General features: G+C 45.0%; 2 protein-coding genes and 1 pseudogene across 6 annotated transcripts; all 3 read left to right on the plus strand.

The window, feature by feature from the left end:
* Positions 1-127: 127 nt before the first annotated feature.
* TMEM138 (transmembrane protein 138) lies at positions 128-6857 on the plus strand. 4 transcript variants are annotated; one of them, XM_043452589.1, is made up of 5 exons: positions 312-450; positions 2207-2460; positions 3708-3879; positions 5906-5981; positions 6254-6857. In XM_043452589.1, the coding sequence occupies exons 2-5, from the start codon at positions 2333-2335 to the stop codon at positions 6364-6366; spliced, it is 489 nt and encodes a 162-aa protein (XP_043308524.1). In that variant the 5' UTR covers positions 312-450; positions 2207-2332; the 3' UTR covers positions 6367-6857. The 4 variants fall into 4 exon arrangements, with proteins under 4 accessions (XP_043308522.1, XP_043308524.1, XP_043308523.1 ...); XM_043452588.1 differs by lacking the exon at positions 312-450 and adding an exon at positions 504-697; XM_043452590.1 differs by lacking the exon at positions 312-450 and adding an exon at positions 504-667.
* Positions 6858-17149: 10292 nt separating this feature from the next.
* On the plus strand, positions 17150-17920 carry LOC122431321 (annotated as a pseudogene).
* Positions 17921-19573: 1653 nt separating this feature from the next.
* Positions 19574-23952, plus strand: TMEM216 (transmembrane protein 216). 2 transcript variants are annotated; one of them, XM_043451145.1, is made up of 5 exons: positions 19574-19719; positions 20283-20384; positions 20933-21025; positions 22884-23085; positions 23368-23952. In XM_043451145.1, the coding sequence occupies exons 1-5, from the start codon at positions 19707-19709 to the stop codon at positions 23381-23383; spliced, it is 426 nt and encodes a 141-aa protein (XP_043307080.1). In that variant the 5' UTR covers positions 19574-19706; the 3' UTR covers positions 23384-23952. The 2 variants fall into 2 exon arrangements, with proteins under 2 accessions (XP_043307080.1, XP_043307081.1); XM_043451146.1 differs by having other exon boundaries at positions 19629-19733.
* Positions 23953-27216: the final 3264 nt, after the last annotated feature.

Raw genomic sequence — 27216 nt, forward strand, 5'->3', positions numbered from 1 at the left:
GCTGACCCCCAACTCCAGTTCTTCCGCTGGCGTTTCTTCCCCAACCCCGAGGTACCGGGGACCAGGAACGCCGTCACGGGTCGGCCCTGTCCTTCACCCTCAGCCCCACGATTCCGTTGAAGCGGAAATGTTCAGGCCGAGGCGAAGCCTCCGGCCAGGGACTGGCCCTCCGCAAAGCGGCGCGCGGTGTGAGCGGGAGGCCTTGGCCGGATCTAGGAGCCCTGGAACAGGCCGCGGCGACGCTGGGAAGGCCTGGAGAGAGGCAAGCCCAGGAAAGGGGGGGCCCAAACATGGCGGCCGAGTCGGCCATAGAGCGGGGAGAGAAAGCCGAGGACAACCATGCAGCACGGCGCAGGCTGAGCCCGCGTCCGCCATCTACTTCCGGAATTTAAAACCGGTTTCCGGAAGCCAGGGTGATATCCCCATGACAACCGACGTTGGGCCTCTGAGGTGAGAGTCCGTGTTGAGGATTGTGTAAAGAGGCCAGAAGTCGGAATTTCGTTGTTAATTGCTTTGGTTTTGGTCTTTCGCTAAGGCAGTCCCATTTAAAAGTGGGTTGGGACGGGTGGGGAAAATTGCTCTGCTCTACCGAGAGAACGCGGCAGATAGCGGTGAGAAGACCGAACTGCTTCATTACCTTGCGAGATCACCGCTACGCTAACCCGAGGTGATGGTCATCTTTCCGTTAGTGATGGCGGTGAGCGGTTCTTTTTAACGGAGCCTCACAACAGCCTTCTGTGGCGGCCTGTGAACTAGCGGTTAAGAGCATGGGCTTTCGTATCACACCTAGTTGTGAATCGTGGAGGAACGGCTTGAACTCTGACACTGTCCTTGCCTGTAGAACGGGGATAATTCTTTCCCACCTTGCAGAGTAGTTTCGAGGACTAAAGGAATTTATCTTGGTTGACAAGTTTATCATGGTGCGGGTACATAGGTGATAGTATCAATGTTATTTAATGAATAAGGAAACTCGGCTCAGAGAAAACCACATTGTACATCCTTAGTGGGACTTCATTAGGTGGAGATGGACGAGGTTCTGCAACTTCTCAGAGCCTCTGTGTAAAGTGGGGTTATAAACATAATAACAGCTAGTTCTTAAAATGGATATAGGATTAAAAAGGAAGTAAATATGCAGAGTTTGTAAACTAACATTTTACATATGTTGATTTAATCATTCTGTAACACTTCAAAACATTTTGAAATTTGCTTATGGATTTGATCCAGCTGGAGAGGGTCATAGGACAACCCCAGAGCAGCTTCTTTGTCTTGAAATAAATGAAAATATAGGCCCAGCCCCCGTTACCTGGTGCCATTGTGTCGCTACCATAATCTTTAACCTTAGAAGAGCACTGTTTTCTCTCAGCTTTTTCTGCCTACATCATTAACCACTTCTGTGCCAATGTTTTTCCTGCCCGTGTGCATGCTCAGTTGTGTCTGACTCTTTGTGACCCCATGGACTGTAGCCACAAGGCTTTTCTGTCCATGGGATTTTCCAGGCAAGAATACTGGAGTGGGTTGCCATTTCCTCCTCCAGGGGATCTTCCCAACCCAGGGATCAAACCCACGTCTCCTGCATTGGCAGGTGGATTCTTTACCACTGAACCACCTGAGAAGCCCTTTCCTGCCTAGTTGCATGTAAAGCTGTCAGTTTTGTGAGAGACAGCTTTGTGCAGTAGTTAAGTGCTCAGACTCCAGACCCAGACTGCCTAGATCTGATCGCTAGCCCTGCCAATTACTAGCATGACATTGGACAAATTATTTTCCTCCCTGGGCTTCAATTGTCCCCTCTGTAAAATGGAGAGAGTTATAGTGTGTCTTCCACCTCAAGGGTAATGGAGAGATTTAAATGTTAGTGCTTAGAATTGTAAGTGATATACAAAGATTTGCTTCTGCGATTAGAATTATTATCGCTACATGACCAGACAGTCACTTTGTATTTTCTCTAGATTCCTTTGGACTCAAAACTGGTTAGAAAGAGCTCTACATTTAGAGGGTTCCAGGCACGGAGACAGGTTTGAGGGTGAGGGTCCCTGGAAGGAATGACTAGTTGGCATTTGTTGTTGTTGGTTTTGTCATCGATGTATCACAAGCACCTACAATGGTACCTGGCATATAGTAAGTCCTAAGTAAATATTTATTGTACTGTTGAATTTCTAATCTCTCTTTCTCTCTTTTCTTTTTCTTTTTTTTGGGGGGGCTTTAACAGACCCTTGTCTTAGAGCAAGGGAAGCAGCTGCCATTCTGAAGAACTCAGTGCCTGGGAGTGGACCAGTAGTTGTTTTCTGAGGAACTGTGGTATGTGCCCTTGGGGGCACAAGAGAGCAGAAGGAAGATGCTCCAGACCAGTAACTACAGCCTGGTGCTCTCCCTGCAGTTCCTGCTGCTGTCCTATGACCTCTTTGTCAATTCCTTCTCTGAGCTACTCCGAATGGCTCCAGTAATACAGCTGGTGCTCTTCATGTGAGTGGGACTGGGCAGCTCAACCCAATCATTTCAAAAAGCCCCAAAAAGCATGATTTAGCGTTTTAAAGTTATTAATAGAGAAACATCAGGGAGAATAAAATTGCAGTTTGTCTTGGGTACTCCATGGTCCATAGACATGTCACAGGATACACCGTTTTGATACTTCTGCTTTGATATACTTTCTAACAAGGGTTTGGAACACAGGAAGCAGTGCACATAGAAAATGAGGGTCAGATTGTTGACACTGTCATCTCCATCTGTGAGTAGAAAGTGTCTTACAGTGCCGTGAAACAGGGTTGCAAAATGTCAGGTAAAGGGGTTATCAGGGACTTCCTGGCAGTCCAGGGGTTAGGACTCAGTGCTTTCCCTGCCCTGGCCCTGAGTAAAAATAATCTTTTTTTTTTTGGCTGTTCTGGGTTTTCGTTGCAGCTTGGGCTCTCTAGTTGCCCTGTGGCATGTGGGATCTTAGTTCCCTGACCAGGATTAAACCTGCATCCCCTGCATTGGAAGGCAGATTCATAACCACTGAACCACCAGGAAATTTCCAGAATAACCATGTTGATAACATATATGCATCCCAGAGGATGGAACCTATTGTCATGTTTCATCCACAGTGATTTTTAGTCTCCATGAGGCAAGTTCTAAACAGAAAACCACAATTTTAGACCCTGTCTTCACTCAGCAAATGTTCATCAGCCTACCAGACAGTGCTATAGTTGCAGTGGTGGACCTGACAAGTTCTGTTTGATGGGATTTCCATTCTAGTGGAGAGAGACAACAAATATTTTAATAACTTCAAATAGTAATAAATGTTATACAGTGGATATAAAGTATGTGGAATGGGGAGAAGGCTACTTTAGGTAGTGGGGTGAAAGAAAAGTTTCTGAAGAGGGGACATTTGAACCAACACTTGAATGGCACTAGGCATCAGGTTATTTGACAGACAAGGCTGGCATTTTCTGGATACAAGGAGGAAACTAGCTGCTTCTCACAGGTCCCGGGGAGGCTTGTTGAGTTGGGAGTGTCAGCAGGAAAGCCTTGTCCATAGACTGCAATTCAACTGATTGGACCAACAGGTAGCGGGTAGTTTTAATTTCATGTCATTTGGGGTCCAAAACCCACACTACCTCTGGGGGGTTTCAGAGGTAAGGACAGACCTCATGGTGTCCCTTAGGATTCAGGGCTGACTCTTGGGTGCTCCCCAGGCCTCCATTTGGCCATCCTTTTGTTTTCCATGTTTGCAGCATCCAGGATATCGCAATCCTCTTCAACATCATCATCATTTTCCTCATGTTCTTCAACACCTTCGTCTTCCAGGCTGGCCTGGTCAACCTCCTCTTCCATAAGTTCAAAGGGACCATCATCCTGACAGCTGTGTACTTCGCCCTGAGCATCTCTCTTCATGTCTGGGTCATGGTAAGAGGAAGGCTCTGAGTCCTTAAAGGACTTGGAATGTCTTATCTGTCGGAATCCAGCATCTCTGGATGTTTATCTCACAGAATCCTTGATAAGAAACACGTGAAATGAATGTGGTCCAGCCTGGAGCTCGACACATGAGAATTTCATAAGGCACTTTTTCTCAACCTTATGTGTTGAAAAACAGCCGTATCCAGGAGTCCAGGGGCATTTGCGGAATGTTTGATTCATTTTGCCCCCAAAGACCTGCAGGTTAAAACAGGAAATTGAATCTGTTCCATCATTAGCTATTTGGGCAGGTGCAAGTTGATACAGGCTATCCTTAGGCATCAGTGTCCCATGGGAAATAGCCAGGCAGGAGTGCCACGAGCCCTCTGCTATGTCCCCATCACTTACGTTAGGAGAACGTGCCTCCGAGATGCCTCCCTCTGGTTCTAACATAGGCCTGAAGCAGATCCAGTTTTCATGGTTTCAGATTTCTTTTTTGTTTCTCATGTTTTGTTTTGGTTTTTTTTGCCGCACTGAGTGACTTATGGGCTCTTCGTGCCCCGACCAGGGATCAAACCCGTGCTCCCTGCATTGGAAGTGTGGAGTCCTAACCACTGGGGCACCAGGGAACTCCTTCAAATTTCTTCTGCTCCACAAATTCTTTTTTTTGTTTTTTTGTTTTTTTTTTTTATTAGTTGGAGGCTAATTACTTCACAACATTTCAGTGGGTTTTGTCATACATTGATATGAATCAGCCATAGATTTACACGTATTCCCCATCCCGATCCCCCCTCCCACCTCCCTCTCCACCCGATTCCTCTGGGTCTTCCCAGTGCACCAGGCCCGAGCACTTGTCTCATGCATCCCACCTGGGCTGGTGATCTGTTTCACCATAGATGGTATACATGCTGTTCTTTTGAAATATCCCACCCTCACATTCTCCCACAGAGTTCAAAAGTCTGTTCTGTATTTCTGTGTCTCTTTTTCTGTTTTGCATATAGGGTTATCATTACCATCTTTCTAAATTCCATATATGTTAGTATGCTGTAATGTTCTTTATCTTTCTGGCTTACTTCACTCTGTATAAGGGGCTCCAGTTTCATCCATCTCATTAGGACTGGTTCAAATGAATTCTTTTTAACGGCTGAGTAATATTCCATGGTGTATATGTACCACAGCTTCCTTATCCATTCATCTGCTGATGGGCATCTAGGTTGCTTCCATGTCCTGGCTATTATAAACAGTGCTGCGATGAACATTGGGGTGCACGTGTCTCTTTCAGATCTGGTTTCCTCAGTGTGTATGCCCAGAAGTGGGATTGGTGGGTCATATGGCAGTTCTATTTCCAGTTTTTTAAGAAATCTCCACACTGTTTTCCATAGCGTGCTCCACAAATTCTATGTGGGTATCTCATGTGTTTCTTTGTACTCATTTAATGGAACACATTAAAACCTCAGTGTTCTCTAGTCATTTCTTTACTAAAGGCACGTTCTCAGACTAAACCTCCCATTAGGTTGCCCCTGTGATTCCACAGAGAGAACAAGAACTCGCAGGGAAGAAGCAGCACAGTGCCAAAGCCTCAAGGTGCTTCCCAGAGAGGATTGTCTCTGCTCAGGTTCCTAGAGCCAAAATAGTCCTGGCTTTGTACTGTGAAACTGCTAATCTGATTAAACCCTGAGTGCACCAAGCCTTTATCTGCCAGGAACCAAGCCTCAGATTTCCAAGGCAAAACAGACCATGCTGAACTCCTGAGATAATGTGTATCATTTCTTATTGGCCAATGCAATGGGATGAAAGGAAATAAATGGCTTAGTTCAAACTTACTCCCTCAGGGTTAAAAGAATTACTTCCTCTGCAGCAAAAAACAAGGGGACTTGTTGAAGCTTGTTTGAGAAACACTCCTTTGGCTTGTGGAAAGAAAGAAGGGGGTGAGATGAGCCTGATACTAAATCAAGCAGCATCTGCAGCTCACCAGGCTGGAGATGTCAGGGCATCATCTGGCCATTCACCTTTCTCTGTCTATTCATGTCTCCTTTAGAACTTACGCTGGAAAAACTCCAACCGCTTTGTCTGGACAGATGGACTTCAAACATTGTTTGTATTCCAGAGGCTAGGTAAGAACCAGAACAACCTCAGGCCTCACTTCGGTCCCACCTGTGGCTCTGGCAGTGAGGGCCTTGATCCTAGCTTCCCAGCCCATCACAACCAGCGTGAGAGGAGTGGAACAGCCATGCCAAGACCAGGAGAGACCACTGCCCTCTGCCCTTTCTGGGAGTCACTGGGAAATCATGGGACTGGGCCCCTCAGCCTCGTCTGGTCATGTTCTTCCCCTGAAACAAATACTCAGGTGCATCCCTGACTCTCCTTTCCTATTTATTCTCCACAGCGGCAGTGTTGTACTGTTACTTCTACAAACGGACAGCTGTGAGGCTGGGCGATCCTCGCTTCTACCAGGACTCTTTATGGCTGCGCAAGGAGTTCATGCAAGTTCGAAGGTGACCGTTTTCTGTCACATCGATGAACACCTTTCCTTTCTGACAGAAGTCACACTGGGGGCTCTGCAGAGGGGCAATCTGCCTGTGTGCTAGGAAGTAGCTTGACATTCCGAGGACAAGCCCCGGCCAGTCAGTGTGCAGCAGGTGAAGAGGAGGAGCCTCCCTCTAGCAAATTAAAGTGTCCCCAGTACAGACTCCTGAACATCATTCCTTCCCAGCCTCCTGCCTCAGTCCTGCCACCTTTCCTTCCCTCTCTCTGCCCCTCTTCCTCACCAAGGGCTCTGTGGCTTTTTCCCAAGGGAACTTTCCACTGACGCTAGTACAGGAGGAGCTCCCAGCCCTGGCTCTGTTTGCACTGCACACTAATGATTGAAGGATGCAAGGAGTGACTTTTCTGGGCTCCTGACTGAGCACACCTCAGACATTTAGAGTTTATACCCAAGGTACTTTTTTTTACATTGTATAAATAGGAAATAAATTCTTTTCCGTAAATGATGGAGTCTCTGCCTTGCTCATTCCCTCTGTGGTTAAGAGGAATGCCAAGTCCTAGGCTAGCCTAGCCTTAGCGTCTACTTGGTCCAGTGGGCAAATTGAGCCACAGAGCAGATATGGGTATTCCTTGAATCTCATTGTGAGTACAAGATAGTTTTGCAGAAAATCAAGATGTGATCTGATGCCCCACCCCCATCTCTGGAGTTTCAGACTTCCATGTTTTATTCAGTCTTTCCCCCGTCAGAACCCAGAATTGTCCTCAGGAGAGTGAAATGTTCCCTAGCCTCCTTTGGCAAAAGAAATTTTAAACATTCGTGTGCCCGTAGTATCAGTTTTCTATTGCTGGAATAGTCGCGTGTAACAGACCCACCACCACACTTCAGTGGCATGGCTCTTGAGTGTTGGGGCTCAGCTCATCTGGCTGGGTTTGGGTAGTTTTTGCTGGGCTTACACATGTGTCTGTGGTCAGCTGAGGGTCAGCCAGGCAGCTGTCTTGATCTTGAGATCATTGACTTCTGGCTAACCTAGGCTGACCTGTGCTAGAATGACTCTGCTTCACATGACTTATTGTCCAGCAGGCTTGCCTGGGTCGGTTGACTAGACAGTGGGCAGAGAAGCAGGAACTCAAGCTGTAGGGAGCAACCCCAGTTCAAGCCTCTACTGTCTCTTCAACTCCCATTGGTCAAAGCAAATCATGTGACTGAGCCCAGTGTCAGAGTGGGAAAGCACTAGGAGGTTTCTTGGCAAAAGACAAGGGTGCGGTCAGTCTGCCCCACCAGAGAGCTGCCCCATGAAACTCATTATTCAGAAGTACTTTGAAAAAAAAAAGAAAAAAAAAAAGTACTTTGGCCCAGGAGTTGGCAAACTTTTCCTGTTAAAGGTCAGATAGTAAATATTTTAGATCTTGAGGGCCATGTGGCCTCTGTTGCAATTACTCAATTTTGTCATCAAAGCACAAAAGCAGCCAGAGATGAAACTCAGATGAATGACCCATGTCACAAATATATTGATTTTGTTTCAACCACATAAAAATGTAAGTCTAATCTTAACTTGAGGGCCATACAAAACAGGCTAGATGTGCCCTCAGGCCATGGTATGCTGACCCCTAGTTTAGAAGCCTACAGTGAAGTCCTAGGGAAAGAGAGGCTGTAATCAGCTGTACTGTCAAGATTTATCAGATATTTTAAAAGCAAGTTACAGAGTTCTAAGAAAATACCTAAGATCTCATCCCCTATAATTGGGAGAAGTGATCTAAAAAGTCCTAACAAAACCACCATCTATGTGTACTGTACCTTCGTCTGTACAAAAAATGACAATAGCCCAATTTTGAATCTTTTCATAAAAGCTCTTACAGGAATATTATAATCCCCTTTGCTCATCACAATCCCTGAAAGATAGATTTTTTTGTGTCCCCAAATGAATCAGGGCTGGATTGTTCTCTGCAGTCTGCAGCTAGTGAGTACAATCAAATGTTTGTTTTCCTCACTCCCAGTATAAATGGCACTTTGTAGTCCCAGGAGTCTCTTGGGTGTGTGTGTGTGTGTGTGTATATATGTGTGTGTGTGTTACTTCCTTCCTTCCTCCCTTCCTTCCCACCTCCCTCCCTCCCTCCCTCTTCCTTTGTTTCTTTCTTTATCTTGATAGTTAATGCATTCATGTGATACGAAATTGAAGTTATATTTGTGCAATTAGTCTTTCCACTTCTGTATCTCAGTCACTGAGTTCCTTCTCCCTCCCCTCTTGACAATCTACATTTAGTTGCATAATTTCTTACAGACAGTGTAACATTTCAGAAACATTTTTACAGAAGAAAAAATCGCTAATCCTACCCCAGAAATAAATAATATCATATTTTTGATGGTATGCATTTATATTTTACATACAGTTGTGATTATGGGGAATATGCCATAACATAGTTTGCTTTTCTTTTTTCACTTAGCAGTAGGAATATATTTTTAAGATGTAATGTAAATTGATTGCTTGGGGCAGTTAGTTTTCGAAGATCAAAGGAAGAAAATAAACACTTTTAAAAGTGCTGACTTTTAATCGCATGGAGTTGCTTCTAGCTGACCAGTGCTCTATTAGAGAACTAGAAAGACCAGACAAAATATGAAAGTCGTCTAAAAAGACCTTAGAGAGTTGCTGACGGAAAGATGATGAAAGGGCCTAAAATTCTGAAGTAGAACCAGGGACGTGAGCTGACAGTTTGCAGCAGACTTTCCCTTGGGAGCATTTGCTGACGGTTTGAGCAAGAGGCTGAGGATCCAAGCATTGCCCAGGCAGAGGGGACCAGAGAAGCCAGTGGAGCTTAGTGCTCTCATAACACTGGAAGAACAAAACGGGACTGAAAGAGCCTCAAGGACGTAACACATTTCTTCTTTAAGATACTTACCAAACTCTGAAGCTGTATAGGGCCAGACGCTATAAAAAGCTAAACCTCAAACTTCTGAAAAGCAGAATCGAATTTTTGGCAGACTAATGGTGCTGATGATTAGAATTCAGGACCCACGATGGGGCAGGGACTGGTGAACACACAGGTCTTTCAGTTCAAAGCTCAGTAGGGCTCCTTACTAGAAACAAGGTGAAACAGGCAGACTGAGGCTTATTAAAATCCCAGTGCAACCTCAAACCATGTAGTCTCTGCGTGGATTAAGGTGATTAGCCCCCATTCTCTTGGTGTAACAGAGAAAAGACTGGAAAAAAAAATCTAGAGGTGCTATAATTTTTTTTATATACAATTTCTGACTCCAGTAAGAATCACTAGCAAGTCAAGAGATAAGACCATATTATTTAAAACCAGAGCAAAAGTAGAAAATAGAAACAGGTGAGCCAAATATTGCTGAGAAGGTTGAAAAGGAGTTTAAACTGATATGTTCAAGAAATAGAGGAAAATATGGAAGAAATAGATTAATTATTTAGACTACACCTAAGATGTCAAATAATGACTGAGTACTATGCTTGAGAATGACCCCTCCAACAAATAACTGTAAAACCTGAACATGATATGAAAAACAGCTACTTAATGCCTACTGGAGAATGAAGGGAGACAGAAAGTTTGATGGGGAGTTCACACTCAGGAGGAAATTGTGCAGAGAAAGTTTCCTATTTTTGCTGCTTATAACTTGGCAGCTGACAAAGCAGTAGGTACATTATGCTGATGGACAATCACAGTACAAGTACTGAGCCAGGGCAACTGAAGCCACTGGAGGAAAAGATGGGAGTCTCAGAGGGGAAGAGGCAGCAACCACCAAGTTCTGTCTGCCCACATCTCTGCCCAAGCTCTGGACCACAAATGTGTTGTTCAGATTCAAGCAACTCAGCTAAAGACAGAAAATCTAAACCGAGATTGGAGCTGCTGCCCCTTAAGTGTGATTTGCACGGTGTATCCACCCAAAATGGGCTTCCCAGGTGACTCAGTGGTAAAGAATCTGCCTGCCAATGCAGGAGACCCAGATTCAATCCCTGGGTCAGGAAGACCCCCTAGAGAAGGAAATGGCAACCCACTCCAGCATTCTTGCCTGGGAAATCCCACAGATAGAGGGGCCTGGAGGGCAACAGTACACGGGGTCAAAAAAGAGCTGGAAAGGACTTAAACAACAACAATCCACCCAAGCTAACTGCCTGATAAAAGAACCGTCACTCTTTGGAGACAAATAACACAAACCAGAGTCTCCACAATTTAACGTTCAAAACTGACACCAGTACTGAGGTGACCCAGATACTGGAGTTAACAGACAAGGATAATAAAGAAGCAGTGAAATTATGTTCTCAGTGAATAAAAAGATAGGCAACCTCAGTAAAGAAACAAATGACTTTTGAAAAATAGAAACTCGGGAAATAAAAATTACAACAACTGAAACATTTTTAATCAAATGGATAGATTTAACAGCAAAAGAGATTACAGAACTGGTCAATGAACTAGGAAGTAAACCAATAGAAACTCCCCACGCTGCAGAACAGAGACAAAAAGAGTTCTTTTTAAAGTCTCCCAGGCCAGTTAGATAATGTCAAACAGTCTGACAAATGTATGATTAGAATCCTAGAAGGCAAAGAGAAGGAAGAAAGCAGAAAAAAAAAAAAAAAATAGCCCAAATTTCCCCAAATGTGTTGAAAAGAAATGTACAGATTTTAGATACTCCACAAAGCCACCTTGATTAACACAGAAAGGCCACATCTAGGAACATCATAGTCAAAAGCTAAAGATGAGGAACAAATCTTGAAAGCAGCAAGAGAAAAACAAACCACATACAGAAGAACAACAATTAGTAACTGCCTACTCACCAGAAATCAGAGGCCAGCAGAGAGTGTAACACCATCTCTAAAGTGCTGCAAGAAAAAGAGGTCAACTCAAAAATCTAAATTTACCAAAAATATACTTCAGATATAAGATAAAACTGAGAGAATTTGTTGCCAGCAATCCTGCGCTATAAAGAAATGCTAAAAGAGTTATTTGGCTTGAAGGGGAATGACAACAGATGGAAACTCAGATCCTCTGAAAGGGATGGAGAACATCAGAAATAGTATCTGAGTAAATATAAAGACTATTTTAAAACGTTTTTCTTATTAAGTTATTTATAATACCTATGAATATAAAATGCAGTGTTTTCCATGTACACAGAGTAAGGACCAGTGCAAGCCACATGCTGAACCATAAAACAGTAATCAGTACATTTAAAAGGAGAAAGCATGTATTTTGACAATAATGGAATTGAGTTAGAAATCAGTAACAATAAGATAACTAGGTGGTCCAATCTAAGTCCAATCAGAAGACAGAAACCACCTAGTAATTTAAACATGGCAGGTTTAACATAATCCTTAAATTATAAGAGGGGAACTATAAAAATATAATGTTGTTTAGTCACTCAGTCGTGTCTGACTCTTTGCAATGCCTGCCCCCCCTGCCCTGTGGACTGTAGCCCTCCAGGCTTCTCTGGCCATGGGATTTCCCAGGCAAGAATACTGAAGTGGATTGCCATCTCCTCTCTGAGGGGATCTTCCCAATCCAAGGATCAAACCTGCCTCTCCTGTGTCTCCTGCGCTGGCGGGCAGATTTTTTACCCCTGACCCACCTGGAAAGCCCTGTAAAAATGTACAGAGAATTCTAAAAGGGTACCTGAGGGCTGAGGACAAACTTTGTAGGGTCCCCAACCCCAAATCTGGGGTTTAGGCCTCACGGCAGCCCACTGAGTAATGGACAAGTCCGCTGGTTGGCCAAGGCAGAGCTGGTTCACAGTTGCCAGGCGGGAAACAACCCCCTGGGGCACAGCTGAGCCGAGGCTGTTGGGCAGGTGCACCCAAAGAGTAGGAATGCCCCAGGTGCACAAGGCCTGCAGCGCATGCTGTCCATGCCCCAGGCATGGAGGCCACGGGAATCAACCCTCTGGGGAGAAGAGCCAAGGCTGGTGAGCAGACATGTGGAGTTGGGCCCCACTGTGGATGCACACTGTCCATGCCTGAGGGCTTGGGGAAGGGTGATCCAGGGCAGAGATAAACAAGGCCGCGGGGGCAAGTGCACAGTTAGGGAACTGCCACGCGTGCCAAGGCCTGGAGCACGCGGTATCCTCGACAGGAGGGCCACCGCAAAGTGGTCACCAGGCATGGACCAGGTTCACAAGGTTGCCGAGGGAATGCCCGCTCTTGGTACGTGGTTGGAGAGGACTATCTGATATCCTAGCTGTCCTCACACACATCCACTTGCACCGCTGAGAACACAGCGCAGGAGCAGGAAAAACCAGAGCTTATGGGAGCTAGGAAGACAAGCCCTTTGCTTCCTTCAATATCCCTCCAGCGCCCTCTACAGACAGGCCTTACCACTGTGCTCACTGAAAGGGAGAAATGCCGAGTCCAGTCCGGAATCACAGGACAGGTTCTGAAGGTGAATGCAGAGCTCATGTCCGTCTTTTCAGCTACTCAGCTTTCACGCACCATTCTACACTTATTTGAACTTCCATGTTGCATTCCTACTGACAACATGTATCTATTCTTAAAGGCGACATTCTTGGGACTTCCCTCCTGGTGCACTGAACCCAATGCAGGAGGCCTGGGTTCGATTCCTGGTCAGGGAACAAGGGTTAGGATTAGGGTTACCCCACAACTGAGATTTTGCAGCCTCATCTAACCTGCGTGTCACAGCCAAGACCCGATGCAGTCAAATAGATAAATGTATTTTTTTAAAGTGACGTTCTCACTCCTCCCTTAAAATGAGAAGACGTACAGTCCCAACAGTCACTGTATCCATAGCTGACTATATTAATTACTCCACAAATTTGCCATGGTCTCACTAAATATTCTATTATATAAAGATTAAATTATGAAGCTGACCTCCAATAGTCAATAGAAAGGTAAAAAGAAAATGGTCAGTATATACAGATAAACACATGCACGTGTGTCAAGTCGCTCAGTCGTGTGCGACTCTTTGCGACCCCACGGACTGTAGCTCACCAGGCTCCTCTGTCCATGGGATTCTCCGTGGAAGAATACTGGAGTGGGTTGCCATGCCCTTCTCCAGGAATCTGCCCAACCCAGGGATTGAACCTGTGTCTCCTGCAGCTCCTGCATTGCAGGTGAATTCTTTACCACTGAGCCACCAGGGAAGCCCCCAAAACACAGGCATGCAAGGAGCAGAGAAACACAAAAAACTACCAGAGCTCTCATTTTTGTAATTGGTCACTTTTGTAACTGGTCACAAAGTTGTAGTTGATAACCATGGCTTCCTTCTTCAATTCCTATATTAATAATTCCCTTTCCCTCAGCTCGAGCTTCTGCTGCTTCTCTGGGTTCTCTACCTGTTGTTGTTCAGTCACTAAGTTGTGTCAGACTCTTTTGTGACCCATGAATTATAGCCCACCAGGCTCCTCTGTCCATGGGATTTCTCAGGCAAGAATATTGGAATGGGTTGTCATTTCCTTCTCCAGGGGATCTTCCTGGTCCAGGGGTTGAACCCACGTTTCCTGCATAGCAGGTGGATTCTTTACCACTGAGCCACCAGGGAAGACCTCTTTATTGTTAGAGTAACCCAAACCCTCATTCCTAAAGGATCTGAGTTCTGCTTCAGTGGGGAGGGGTGGGGGGGGGTTGGATGTACTAATAGGTGCCCCAGAGCATTCTGTGGGTTCCAGACATAGTCTTTCTTGTCTCCCTTGTGTAGCTGCAACCCAATTTTCCCTTGAGACTCAGGATCAATCATTCTAGTCAGTAGGTTGGATGCCCCCCCTTCTTTTCGTTCTTTGATTTAGTGGCATAAGGAGCCCAGATTGACCAGGTGGCAATCTCATTCTCCAGTTCAGTAATACATTGTTCTGTCTCCTTGAGAACTAAGATCTCAAATCAGCAGGCTCAAGTTTTTCAGTGTAAAAGGCAAAAAACTCTGGGGGTGGTTTATTAGGTATAATAGTGAGAGAAGTCATTCCCACTTCTACCCATTGAATCCTGGACCCATGTGTACTGGCTGGGGGGACAACAGTACCATATAATGGTCTCTGATTCAAAGACATACTTCATTCCGTGAATTAGAACCCACATCCTTTCAGGATGTTGTCTCCCTACTGATGCTATAACTGAGTCTACCGTGAACCATTCTACTTTTCAGTTACACCACCTTCTTCCAGGCAACGAAGTATGTGTGGTTAAGACCAGTTATTTCCAGAGGCATAAGCCCATTGCCACACTTCCTTTGCTGTGAAATGAGTTTCTCGGTCAGATGCAATGTTGTGTAGAATGCCACGAGGGGCACATCATGTCTCTGTTGGGAGGACCCGAGGAATCTTCACTTTTATGAAATGAGCCAAGGCTGGTGAGCGGGTGTGCAGAAGAATTGAGGCACTCCTGCAGGGGCAGGGGCAGAGTCTGGAGGGTGTGGGGTCCACATGGGAAGAGCCCTAGGGAACAACCCTCTGGGGTGCAGGAAGCCAAGGCCGGTAGGCAGGGGGACACAGGGGATCAGGATGCTGCTGCAGGTGTGAGGCAGAGGCAAGGTGAAGATCACCAGGCCTGGGCTGGGGCTAAGAGACCAGTGAGCTCCCCATCCTCTGCCGGCACGCAGCTGGGGCAGAACACCTCTGGATGTCCCCACACATATGCACCTCTGACTATGCAGCAGGAGCAAGAAAAACCAAAACATCACAGGCTGGAACCAGGAAGCAAAGCCCCTTTCTTCCTGCAGTGTCCATCCAGTGCCCTCTACTGACGCAGCCTAAGATGGCGCTCACTGAAAGGGACATGCTTTCAGTCTAGTCCATGACTTCAGAACAGGTACTGAAGTGTTTGTCTGAAGCTGAGGACCAATATGTTGATAACTGCCACACTGGGAAACCACTAAATATTTACAAGTTAAACATTATACTTGTAAATCATCATGGATCATAGAAGAAACCGGGCTTCCCTGGTGGCTCAGACGGTAGAGAATCTGCCTGCAATGCGGGAGACCTGGGTACGATCCCTAGGTTGGGAAGATCCCCTGGAGGAGGTCATAGCAACCCACTCCAGTATTCTGGCCTGGAAGATCCCCATGGACAGAGGAGCCTGGCGGGCTATAGTCCATGGGGTCGCAAAGAGTTGGACATGACTAAGCAACTAAGTATATATAGCACAGCACAAAGAAAAAACCATAAGAGAAATTAGAGAGTACTTTAAGCGACATCATCATGAAAATACAACATTTAAAATCCATATCATGGGGGCTTCCTTAGTGGTCCAGTGGTTAAGAATTCACCTTGCAATGCAGGGGATGCGGGTTTGATTCTCGGTCGGGGAGCTAAGATTCTACATGCCGCAGAACAACTAAGCCTGCTTGCCACAACTAGAGAGTCCATGTGCCACAATGAAAGCTTCCCCATGATGCAACAGAGATCCCGTGTGCCACAACAAAGACTTGACATAGCCAAGTAAATAAATATTTTAAAAAATGCATCTGATGCAGCTTCTGTCAGAAAAGAAGATCTAAAACCAAATGTCTAATTTTTCACCTTAAATCAGAAAAAGCAAATTAAGCCCAAAGTAGGAAGAAAGAAGGCTATATTAAACATAAGACCAGAAAAAAAAGAACATGGGTAAATAATAGATTAAAAAATATATGAAACTAAAAGTTAATTCTTTGAAAAGTTAGTTGATTAAGCTTCAGCTAGATTGTGGAGCTTATCCCAGGAATGTAAGGTTGGTTTGATATTTAAAAATCAATGGGTGAAATTCACCAAGTCAGCAGAATAAAGAGGGAAAAGTATTTCATCATTAATTAGTTGTATCTGTGACAAAATTCATAACATTCACTTGTGGTTAAAAAAATATCTGCAAACTAAGAACAGCTCGTTGTTTAGTCGCTAAGTCATGTCCGACTCTTTTGTGACTCCATGGACTGTAGCCCACCAGGATCCTCTGTCCATGGGATTTCCCAGGCAAGAATACTGGAGTGGGTTGCCATTTCCTTCTCCAGGGGGCCTTCCTGACCCAGGGATCAAACTCAAGTCTCTTGCATCTCCTGCACTGGCAGGCGGATTCTTTACCACTGAGCCACTAGGGAAGCCCTAAGAATTGCTAGCATGTACCAAAAATCCGGACTTCCAGAAGGAAGCAGGTGTTCAGCATAACCCACATAGTTTGCGCAAACAATTGGGGCACAGTGAGACATTTTGGATTGATGGAAACCTTTCTGAAGTACAAGTTCACAGACACCAGCCAAAGGCTAACCTTGCAAGTAGGACTTGTAAGGATAGCAATCTCAGGCCTGTTATGTCAGCTCCTTTCTGCACATTATCACAACCAAACTGGTTTCTTTCCAGAAAGGCAAGGTTGGTTATACCTTTAAACATCAATGTGACTCATAACATTAGCAGAATAAAGGGAGGAAAACAGACTGCCTCAACAGATGCAGAGACAGCATTCAGTAAAATGTATCACAAACATTTCAGCAAATCAGAAGAAGAAGGGACTTTCTTAAACTGATAGTATCTACAGAAAAATTTACCATTAGCATATTAATTGTGAAATATAATACTTTCCCCTGATGTTTGGAAAGAATATCCATTATCACCACTTCTGTTTAACATATACTGGAGGTCTTAGCCAGTACAATAAGGTAACTTGAAAAACTGACAGTACAGGGATTGAAAGGGAAGAAGTAGCACCATCTTTATTTTCTGACGCTATGATACTATGTACATTAACATCCAAAAGGATCTTTGTATTCCGTTGCTCAAGATGTCTGTCTAGGTGCAAGCACTCCATCAAAGGGTTGCAGTCCCAAACCACACTGAAACATTACTTCCCACTTACTTGGAGAGTGATGATGATAACTTTAAAAACTGAAAATAAAAGGTGTTGATAAGGATGCAGAGAAATTGGGATCCTCGTACAGTGCTGGTGGAATGTAAAATGCTTACAGACACTGTGGAAAACAGTTTGATGGCTCCTTGAAAAGTTAAACATGGGACTACACACTGTTTCAAAATGCTGCTAAGACCCTAGGGCCAGTGACTGACACCACCTCACTCATGGACTCAACAGAAAGCGACTCCCGGAGTGGCCATTAAGACTTACCAGCAGACTCACGACACTTCACGGCCAAAATGACACCATTTTCCACCTCGGCCCAGTGTTCAACATCTGACAGTGCTTGCGGGATCTCTCCAGAACAAACCAATCATGTATGACCAAAACCGCCACTTGTGAAGATTTTGTAAGCAGCAGGTGCACAAGGTGAAATGTTCACTGGTAAAGAGGTCATGCATCATCTAGGCCAGTACGCATTGGTGAGTCACGATCAGCAGGAGCAGCAATATGGTGTACAGTGGTGGAGATCTTTTGGGAGAACTCCTGGGCCGTCGGACTTTCTCTGTGGAAGATCCAAGCCATCTGTCTATGATGTGCTAAGGAAGAATCTTGTCACATTAGCTACTGCTGCTAAAGCATGAGTAACTTGCCCAAGATGAGATGCCACTAACAAGAGAGCAGATTATCTGTGACTGTCCAGTCCTTGCTGTTTCTTTTGTGCCACACACTGACGTTTCCTTTACCCCTACTTGTAACAGAATTTGCCCCAATTAATTTTTAACACATTTTAAAAAATCTGAACATTAAATCTTTAAAACATTTTTTTAAAGTCAAACATGGAATGACCATAAAATTCAGTAATTCCCTCCTAGATGTATATTTAAAGGAACTGAAAACAGATACTTCCACAGATACTTCTATGCCAATGGTCACTGCAGCATTTTTCTAGCCCGAAGGTGAAAACTCATGTCTACTTGTCAACAGATGGATAAACAAAATGTGGCGCACGCATGCACACACACACACACACACACACACACAGAGGAATATTATTCAGCCGTAAAAGGGAATGAAGTTCTGATATAAGCTATAACATGAATGAACCTTAAAAACATGCTAAATGGAATTATGCCAGATACAAAAGGACAAGTATTGTATGATTCCATTTACTTAAAATATAAAGACTAGGCAAATTCATAGAAATAAAAAAGTAGATCAAAGGTTAGCAGGGCCTAGGGGGACAGGGAGAAAGGGGAGTTACTGTTTAATGGTTACAGAGTTTCCCATTACCATGATGAAAAAAGCTTTGAAAATGGTGGAGATGGTTACCCAACATTGTGAATATAATTAATGCCATTGAATTGTAACTTGAAAAAAAAAAAGTCACTCTACTCAAATTACCTGGTTTGAGTGTGACAGTGTTTTCTGTCCTACCCTGACAGTGGCTGACAGTCCAGTCAACCTGAGTCCAATCAAAACTCTTCTTTCTGCTTCCCTGTGGGCGGTAACACATGCTAACTGCTCCAAACCACAATCAGGTTTCAAAGCCCCGTTCACCAGTCATCTCTTGAGAACTCTCAGTTCCCATCTACAGTACTTTGTCTTCCCAACTCCCATGCACGTCAGGGGTCACGTGGTGATCATGTTTCATCTTCCCCGTCTTATTTGCGCTCCTTGAAAGGATCCTCTGCCTGCCTGCTCAGTCGCTCAGTGGAGTTTCTTTGCGATCCCAGGGCTGTCTAGCCCGCCAGGCTCCTCTGTCCAAGAGATTTCCCAGGCAAGAATACTGGAGTGGGTTGCCAAAGGAGCCTCTAGTTCTGATTAATTCTGGTGTCTTCTAAGTACCTGTTTGATAAATCGGACGCACCAAATCCCCTATTACCCTCCCCCAAAAGACTGCTTGCTAGACGAAAGACCCTAACCCCCAACCCGCATTTGCAGAGCACTTTCTTGCATTGTCAGACGGTTGTTTGGGATTCCCTCATGGCTCAGACCGTAAAGAGCCTGCCCTCAATGCCGGAGGCGTAAGTTTGATCCCTGGGTCCTGAAGATCCCCTGGAGAAGGAAATGGCAACCCACTCCAGTATTCTTGCCTGGAAAATCCCATGGACTGAGGAGCTTGGCGGCTATATGTAGTCGATAGGATCACAAAGAGTCAGACACGACTGAGCGACTACACTTTCACTTTTCTTTTTTTCGTGCATTGTCAGACCGTTAGTAAAGAGAATCGTGGGGTTAGGGCCTATCTGCCAATCCTGTGGTCACATTACCACTGTTGGCTACTTCTGCCGATTCATTGTAAACTCTGGGTGGGGAAGCCCAACAGCTGCTCCCAGCCCTGGGAGCCTGCGGACTCCAGCTCGGTGGGTGGCCACTGTGCTGTCAAGGGTCGCCAGTCAGAACCCCAGGAAAGGCCATTTGCGCGCACGCGCGGACGCAACAAGACAGCCTTCGCACCAGGCAACCATAGAGTGTGATGGGCGGGCAGAGAGGCCAGAATCTCGGGCCGCTCCGTCCCCCGCTTCCGGCAACGCCTCGCTGTTCCAGGAGTAGAGGTAGCCGCGTACGCAGTTTCCATGGGGACTGGAGATGGCGCCGCGAGGTGAGATTACGGAGGTGTGTGAGTCGCTGGTCCTGATCGCTTCTATACTCCACTCCTTTCTCTCCTATTCCTCGACTTATATAAGCCCTCTATTCTCGGGTATTATGGACATCACTCCTCACTTGTCCAAAGCAGGGTCTAGCAGCCTCACCCTCCCTGAGTTCCTGAAGGTCTCGGGGTTTGGGTCTCAGATTCCCCCAAATTCTTGGCCGGGCCTGTTCTAGGCCAGCTCAGTTACAGATTTGCAGCGTGACTTCAAAGAAGCCAGTGCTGGCTTCTGCACCCCAATATCCCTTCCCAAATAGTGACGAGGTTAGATCTTAAAGGGGCTTTGACTTTCGCGCCCGAAGCCTAGAGTCAAGTTTAGCGGACACCCTATACACACACACACACACCCTCTCTCTCTCTCTCTCCCCCCTCATCAGCAATCAGAAGTGCCCCAAGTAGCCCTTTCCATTAGCTGCGACCTCGTGTTTCCTTCAAGTTAGACACAAATCCAGTGAAATAACTGAGGTTGAGCTGCCCTCCAGCCCATCTCTTTTTCTCTGTGTTCACATTTTCAGGTAAACGGTTGTCCTCCACCCCGCTGGAAATTCTGTTCTTTCTGAATGGGTGGTATTATGCTACCTATTTCCTGCTGGAACTCTTCATATTTCTGTATAAAGGTAAGGCCTGGGGTTTGACTACCCTTGCCGACATCCCTTCCCCACTTCAGCACAGAGCCAACTCCCACCAAAAACCTTCCTATTTTTCATTCTTTTCTGCCCCCTAGGGATTCTTTTCACTGTAAGGTAGAAGTCTTCTCAGCTGATTTCTTGAGAATGATTTAGTGGGAAGCTCCTGGGCAAGAATTTCTTGAGTTTGGGAAATGTGGGATTCTCCATTCCAACTCTCCCCCATCACCTCTTGCTGAACCCCACTTTCAGCCCGTTGATGACCCTTGGAAGCTATTCAGCGGTCTGTGTACCTGTGTACAGCTGATAATGGTGGAGGGTGGAGTCCTCATAGACTCTCCGATTTAGGAATAAAACCCCATAACAATATGCCTGCCTCTAACAGAAACGCAGCCACGAGTTAACACATCCTGCATCAGGTTAACAGATCCTGCCCACATCTCACTAAGTAGTTCATGGAAAGCTGATAAGACTCACGTGTGTAGGAGTTCTCCTGCATACTGTTCTGTGTTTGCAAACTCTGACTTTTGTGTTGGCAGGTCTCCTGCTCCCATATCCAACAGCCAATCTAGTCCTGGATGTGGTGATGCTCTTCCTGTATCTCGGAATTGAAGTAATTCGACTATTTTTTGGTGAGTGTTTGTCCAAAGAATATTTCCATTCTTTCTGAGATGAGCTGGTATCCGTAACCTGATTAACAAGGAAAAGTACATAACCTAGGCTCACCAATTAAGAGATTGGATCTGTTGGTATATCCCATTACCCCCTCTCTGAAGTTTCAAGCTGCTTCATATTTTGGGTCAAGATGTATCTGTCTGTTGCCCTGCAGGGCCAGAAGTGGGCAGTGACATGATATTAGATAATTCCTTCCCAGTTGTCTAACTGTTACAACAGTGCCTTGTTCCTCTCACTGGTTTGCTTGGGAGAATAGATTCATCTGTAACTCCATGTCCGGGGCAGGAGATGCCTGCACAGGTCAGCACTAAGATCCCCTTCATTTTTCCAAACAAGGATTTCTCTAAGACGAGTTTTGTATTCCTGGAAATACAGAGCAAGCCCTTATTATTATTAGTTAGAATATGTCATCCCTGAAAATGTTCTTTAAACACATTGAAGAAAAAAAATACTTTCAGCACATATCACTAGGGATAAAGAAAGCTCACATAAAATGCTAAGAAAAAAAGCTAGTTTTAAAAATTAGCAAGGGAGGGAATTCCCTGGCTGTCCAGTGGTTAAGATTTCAAGCTTCCAACTCAGGGGGTTGGGTTTTGATCCGTGGTTGGGGAACTAAGATTCTGCATGCTGCACGGCAAAAAAAGAAAAAAAAAATTAGCAAGGGACCCTAATGGGCAGTTCACATAAGAATAATTACAAAGGACCAGTAACCATGATAAAATGCCCAAACTCACTAACAAAAAGCAAATTAGAAAAACAAGGTAACATTTTCACCCATTGGATTAAAAAGATTTCCAAATGCCCAGTATTCAAATAATTGCAAGAAACAGTCTCACACTCATGTGAGTATTTATATTCCCTCACCCCTGGGAGTATAAATTAGTATAACCTTTTTTGCTAATGGTTTTACCAGGTAAAATTCATATTCTTAGACATTAAAAATTTCCCTTCTAAAACTGGTTGAAAAAAACACACTTCTACAGATACACAAATATATCTATATGAGGATGTTATTGCCACGTATTTTTGGACATCAAAACATTAGAAACAACCTGTCAATACAGGATTAGTTAAATTATGATATTGGTTCAATGTAATTGTTCATAGCCATTAAAAAAGGTAGTTATGTGTGGAAAGACTTATGATAGAGTAAAAGGTAGTTACATGTGGAAAGATGTCTAACTATGTTAAATGGTTAAATAAGTTGCCACACAGTATGCAGAGTATGATTCTACTTTTATAATAATGAAAATAATAACACGTGACTATACACATAAAAAAAGTCTGAAAGAGTATATCTCATCCTGTAATAATGGCTTTCTCTAGAGGGTGAATCATGGGGTCTTTTAATTTCTATATTTTCTAAAATGATTTTCTATATTTTTTCTTTCCTTTTTTTGGTCATTCCGTGGGGCATGTGGGCCCTTAGTTCCCCAACCAGGGATTGGACCCATGCTCCCTGCAGTGGAAGCACAGAGTCAACCACTGGACTGCCAGGGAAGTCCATATTTTCTATATTAACTGACAAGCGTTCAATGATTATATATTATTTTTATAATTAAAAAGATCTTTCCTCAAATAAAGATCCCATTGTTTCTTGACTGGGAGCAGGACCTTTCTGCGAATGACTCTAATCCCATAGCCGCTCCAAAGCCTCCTGTTTTTAACACAGTGGGATCCTGTTAATAAAGTTGCACATCCCCATTCAGGACCATTTGCCTCTGCTTGCCAGTCCATCCCATCCCACCCGCCTTTTCCTCTGAGGCCAAGGAAAGCAGGCCACTTGGAGGTGACTCCATGGGCTGTGTCTGACAGGTACAAAGGGAAACCTCTGCCAGCGAAAGATGCCACTTGGTATTAGCGTGGCCTTGACCTTCCCGTCCACCATGATGGCCGCCTATTACCTGCTGCTGCAGACCTATGTGCTCCGCCTGGAAGCCATCATGAATGGCATCTTGCTCTTCTTCTGTGGCTCAGAGCTCCTGCTTGAAGTGCTCACCCTGACTGCTTTCTCCAGGTACTGCTGCTAAGGGGCCATTTCCCGTCACTGGAGGGTTGGGTTCCCATCCCAGGGAGGGGTTCACTGTTCTTCTAAAGCTTGAAGGGTCTGGACTGTAGAGGATGTTTAAGGGTGAGAAAAGTGTCTTTTTCCACTGAAAGGTGTCTTTCCTGAAGTTATACACTTAGGGAAGATATTCTTGCTTTCTGGGGCCAAGAGACTTGGATTATAGAACAGTTCAGGCCAGCTGCTCTTGTTCACTGGCCTTTTAACATTTTCTTTCTTTCTTTCTGCCATCAGTATGGACAGGATGTGAAGTACAAAAACTTCAGCCAGCAGCCTTCACAGGCTGAGACCATACATACCTCTGATACTTCAGCCACACCAGTGAGAAATGGCAGGCCAAGTTGTCCTGAGAAAGGTGGCAGCTTTTCCTCGGCACAGAGACCTGGGGAACAAACCCAGCATAAGGCCACTGGGCACCGTCTTCTCAACCAGGACCATCAGCCCAGGAGACTCTTCTACACTCCAGAATAGGGAGGGGCAAGGCTGGTGCCTTCCTGGCCCTTCTCGGAACCAGCTCCCTTCTGACCTCAGGTTTTCCTCTTTGATCATCGTGGCCAGAGCATCTTGTGTGGACCTTTCAGGCTCCCTGAGCTTCCAGCAGGACCTGAGCCACTGGCTCCCCGTGTGTGCTGTGCCCCACATGTCCTGCAGGAACATGGGGTGCCTCAGGAGGGTGTGCTCCCAGAGCGATGCAAAAGCCGCTCATCGCATTTCTCAGACTGAGCTCCAGAGCTTTTTAAGTAGCTCATAGTGTTATTTTTCTACTCTCATCATGAAACAAACATTATTTTATAATAAATATGTATTTTCTATTGTGGGGGATTGTAGCCTTTTCCTTATGGCACCTGTCCCTAGAATTTCATCCACTTCGAGAGAAGGTAGAGTCTATCCCCAGGGTTTGTTCTTGGCTGAGCTTAGTGACCCGTGCAGACACAGAGGCAGCAATGAAGGTGTCCTCCTGAATTTCTTCCCCCGCAGCCCCAGTCTCAATGAATCCCTAAAGGCCTTGCCAGCTTCTGTGTCTTCTTCAGACCTGTCATCCTGACCGCTCATATTCTTCACCTCTGCCCCAAAGCCAGCATATTTTTAAAATTTATTTATTTTTGGTTGTGCTGGGTCTTCATTTCTGCACTCAGGCTTTCTCTGGTTTCGGTGAGTGAGGGCTACTCTCCATTGTGTCGCACGGGTGTCTCACTGCAGTGGCTTCTCTTGTTGCAGAGCACAGGCTCTAGACACACAGGCTTCAGTAGCTGCGGCACGCAGGGTCAGTGGTTGTATAGCCAGCATCTTGTCTCTCATTGTACTTACAGATAATCCTCATCTTTCCAGGATGAGGCGTGGTTAATTGGAAGAAACATGTTCTAAACTTACTGATGTTTTTTGGTCATTTGTTTTAAATTTTCAAGTGAACATAAAAAGAACATATACTTTTATTTTTTAAGCTGCAGAAATGTTGTCCTAAATGAGTGTATCTTCTCTTCTCCAAGTAACCATCTTTAAAACCGTTTCTCATCTTACATATGTGATAGCAGCCACTTTTTTTAGCTCCAAGAAGCCATAACAGAAGCCACTTTAGGAAACCTTGAGCCATATGGCCCCTCTGCTATCAGGTGAATCCTAGACTATCTGCTCTTACTCAGAGTAAAAAGTAAGTGGCCTTTAAGAATGTCATGCTGGTTTTTAACTGCTTCTTTCCTGTGATCAGGCTCATTCTCATCCTACAAAGGTCTCCACTGTCCAAGCTTTCTCTTGTTTCCTGACCCTCTGTGTCCTTGCCTAAGAGCTGCCTTTGGGGTCTATCCAAAGACTGTATTAGATAGGTCTAATTCAGCATGAAACAGTAACAAAAACTTCAATAGGAACTTCCCTGACATTTCAATAACATATCCCATGAATACAATTTTCTGTTGTTTCTCACACTGCCTTTTTGCCACCTACCCTTGCTTTGAAGAAATCACTGGTATCAAACTGGAGAACTCATTCTTCTTAACCTCCCTATTTCATTTAGAGCTTCACTGGTTGTGGTTAAAGAATCTGCCTGCAATGCAGGAGACCTGAATTCAATTCCTGGGTCAGGAAGATCCCCCTGAGAAGGAAATGGCAACCCACTCCTGTATTCTTGCCTAGAGAACTCCATGGACAGAGGAGCCTGGCAGGCTACAGTCTATGGGGTTGCCAAGAGTAGGACACAACTTAGTGACTAAACCACCACCACCCTCCCAGCAATGCAGAAAAATGAATGGGAGGTTCAGTTCTAAGAGGCAGCTTATAATTCACAGGGGCTTTAGAAAGCAATTTAATCTCACCTCTGATTTGGCAGGTTTAGAGATGAGGAAGTAACAGAGCCAAGCATCAACTGGTTACTAACTTGTTAGAAACTTTTGCCTTACTTGTCTCAGTCTGGATCAACCCCAGTCCTCAATGGGTACATGCGGATGGGAATGAATGATTGAAAATGGGCACAGAATTAAAACAAAGTCCTCACATTTTCTCCTTGGGTACCTCAAAGCATTGCATTTCCCATGCATAGCTCCATAAATGCGCCTCCTAGTTTATTTTTGGCCCACCACCCTGCACGCAGGCTCTTGGTTCCCTGACCACAGACCAAACCTGTGCCCCCTGCAGTGGAAGCTAGGAGCCTTAACCACTGGCCTGCCAAGAAGTCCCATAAACGTTCTATTCTTCTTGCTGCTTGTCAGAGCCAGCTGTGTGGACACAGGCATCAGAGAACATCATACAATAAAAACTGAGGCAGTGGAGGATGGAATCAGCACAGCTAGTCTTTCAGGGTTTAACGTGTCAGGCTGTGCTCACCGTAGTGTCAAGGGAAGCCACCACACGCCATACACACCTGAAGAACTAACATTCTGGGACAATGGAAAAGGACAAAGGAGCAGGCGCTGGTCACGAGAGCTGACAGAGGTTGCTCAGATATTCATGCTCATGCCTAGAACTGCCGGGTGATTGCAGTGGCAGAGGTGACCCAAAGTCTTTCCCTTTCTAGACTCCCACGGTAGCCCTAGGAGAAACTGCAGGATGTATTTGCTTCTCTGGTCTAACAGTCCTCACACTCTAGTCCCCACACACATAAGCCATCTGGAACATAAAAAGTAGACTTTCTAGACTAGAGTGGATGCAGCACAGGAAGGCACTTTAGCAAGCATGGCACACATCTGAGCCCACACAACTGAGATGCAGGTGACCATGGAACTCAACTTGAGAACACTGGTTTAAGTTCTGAGGGGCACTGCGATAATTTTCCTTTAAGTTTGGTAACATCGTAGACCCTCTGGAGATTTCTCTTCTATTACAGGTTGTTTTTATACTGCTTTTACCTTTACTGGTCTCAGTAACACGTTGTATATCATCTGATCATTTGTTCGTCTTTTTATTGTGTTAACTCTTCTTGTTCACCAGGCTTTTTAAAAAGTCAGCTTTCTGGAATCCCAAGGATCACCCCACAACACGGCTTTCTAACCTGTACTTCCTTATATTTAGATGGCAATTCAGTCTACATAAAACATTCCCATTTGTTATTGCTGATGCTTAAAACATCCCAGTGTGGAAGGCAGGACAGCTATCGTTTTCATCCTGCAGATAAAAGCCTGAGGTCATGCTGCCTGTCCATGGCCATAGATTAAGAGTGTGGAAGGAAGCACTAGCCAGCCTATCTGCTAATTCCTAGCACAGGATTCTTCCCTTTATGAACTTGATGACATCAGAACTCAACTGTACAAGGTAGGACATTTATTCTGGGAATATATCTTAGGAATCTTGAAGGATAAAGGATGACCTAGAATTAGGCTATTTAGATGGCTAAGGAAAAAAAGCTAAATCTCAAGGGGCACCTCCAAAGTATTACACGAGGTCTCCCAGGTGTACCACACACACTGCACACCCATCGTCCAGTTCCAGCTGAGAACTCTGGGATTCACTCCCCTCCCTCTACATCAGCCCGCACCCATGTCCCAGACACCTCAACAAATCTATGCAATGCGGAATCTGTGAAACAGCGCACACCCCATTTATTATTTAAAAATATTTTGTTACAAAAGGAAAAAAAATACAATGCAGTATAAAAGA

Source organism: Cervus canadensis, chromosome 29, assembly GCF_019320065.1.
Source record: "Cervus canadensis isolate Bull #8, Minnesota chromosome 29, ASM1932006v1, whole genome shotgun sequence".
NCBI lineage: Eukaryota > Metazoa > Chordata > Mammalia > Artiodactyla > Cervidae > Cervus > Cervus canadensis.

Bases quoted from the DNA above. Each gene is read 5' to 3' on its own strand.
- TMEM138 (XM_043452587.1), top strand. From the start codon at position 128: ATGTTCAGGCCGAGGCGAAGCCTCCGGCCAGGGACTGGCCCTCCGCAA. The intron at 3,880-5,905 runs GTAAGAGGAAGG...TGTCTCCTTTAG, and splicing joins CTCTTCATGTCTGGGTCATG to AACTTACGCTGGAAAAACTC. The intron at 5,982-6,253 runs GTAAGAACCAGA...TATTCTCCACAG, and splicing joins GTTTGTATTCCAGAGGCTAG to CGGCAGTGTTGTACTGTTAC.
- TMEM216 (XM_043451145.1), top strand. The intron at 20,385-20,932 runs GTAAGGCCTGGG...TTGTGTTGGCAG, and splicing joins CTTCATATTTCTGTATAAAG to GTCTCCTGCTCCCATATCCA. The intron at 21,026-22,883 runs GTGAGTGTTTGT...TGTGTCTGACAG, and splicing joins AGTAATTCGACTATTTTTTG to GTACAAAGGGAAACCTCTGC.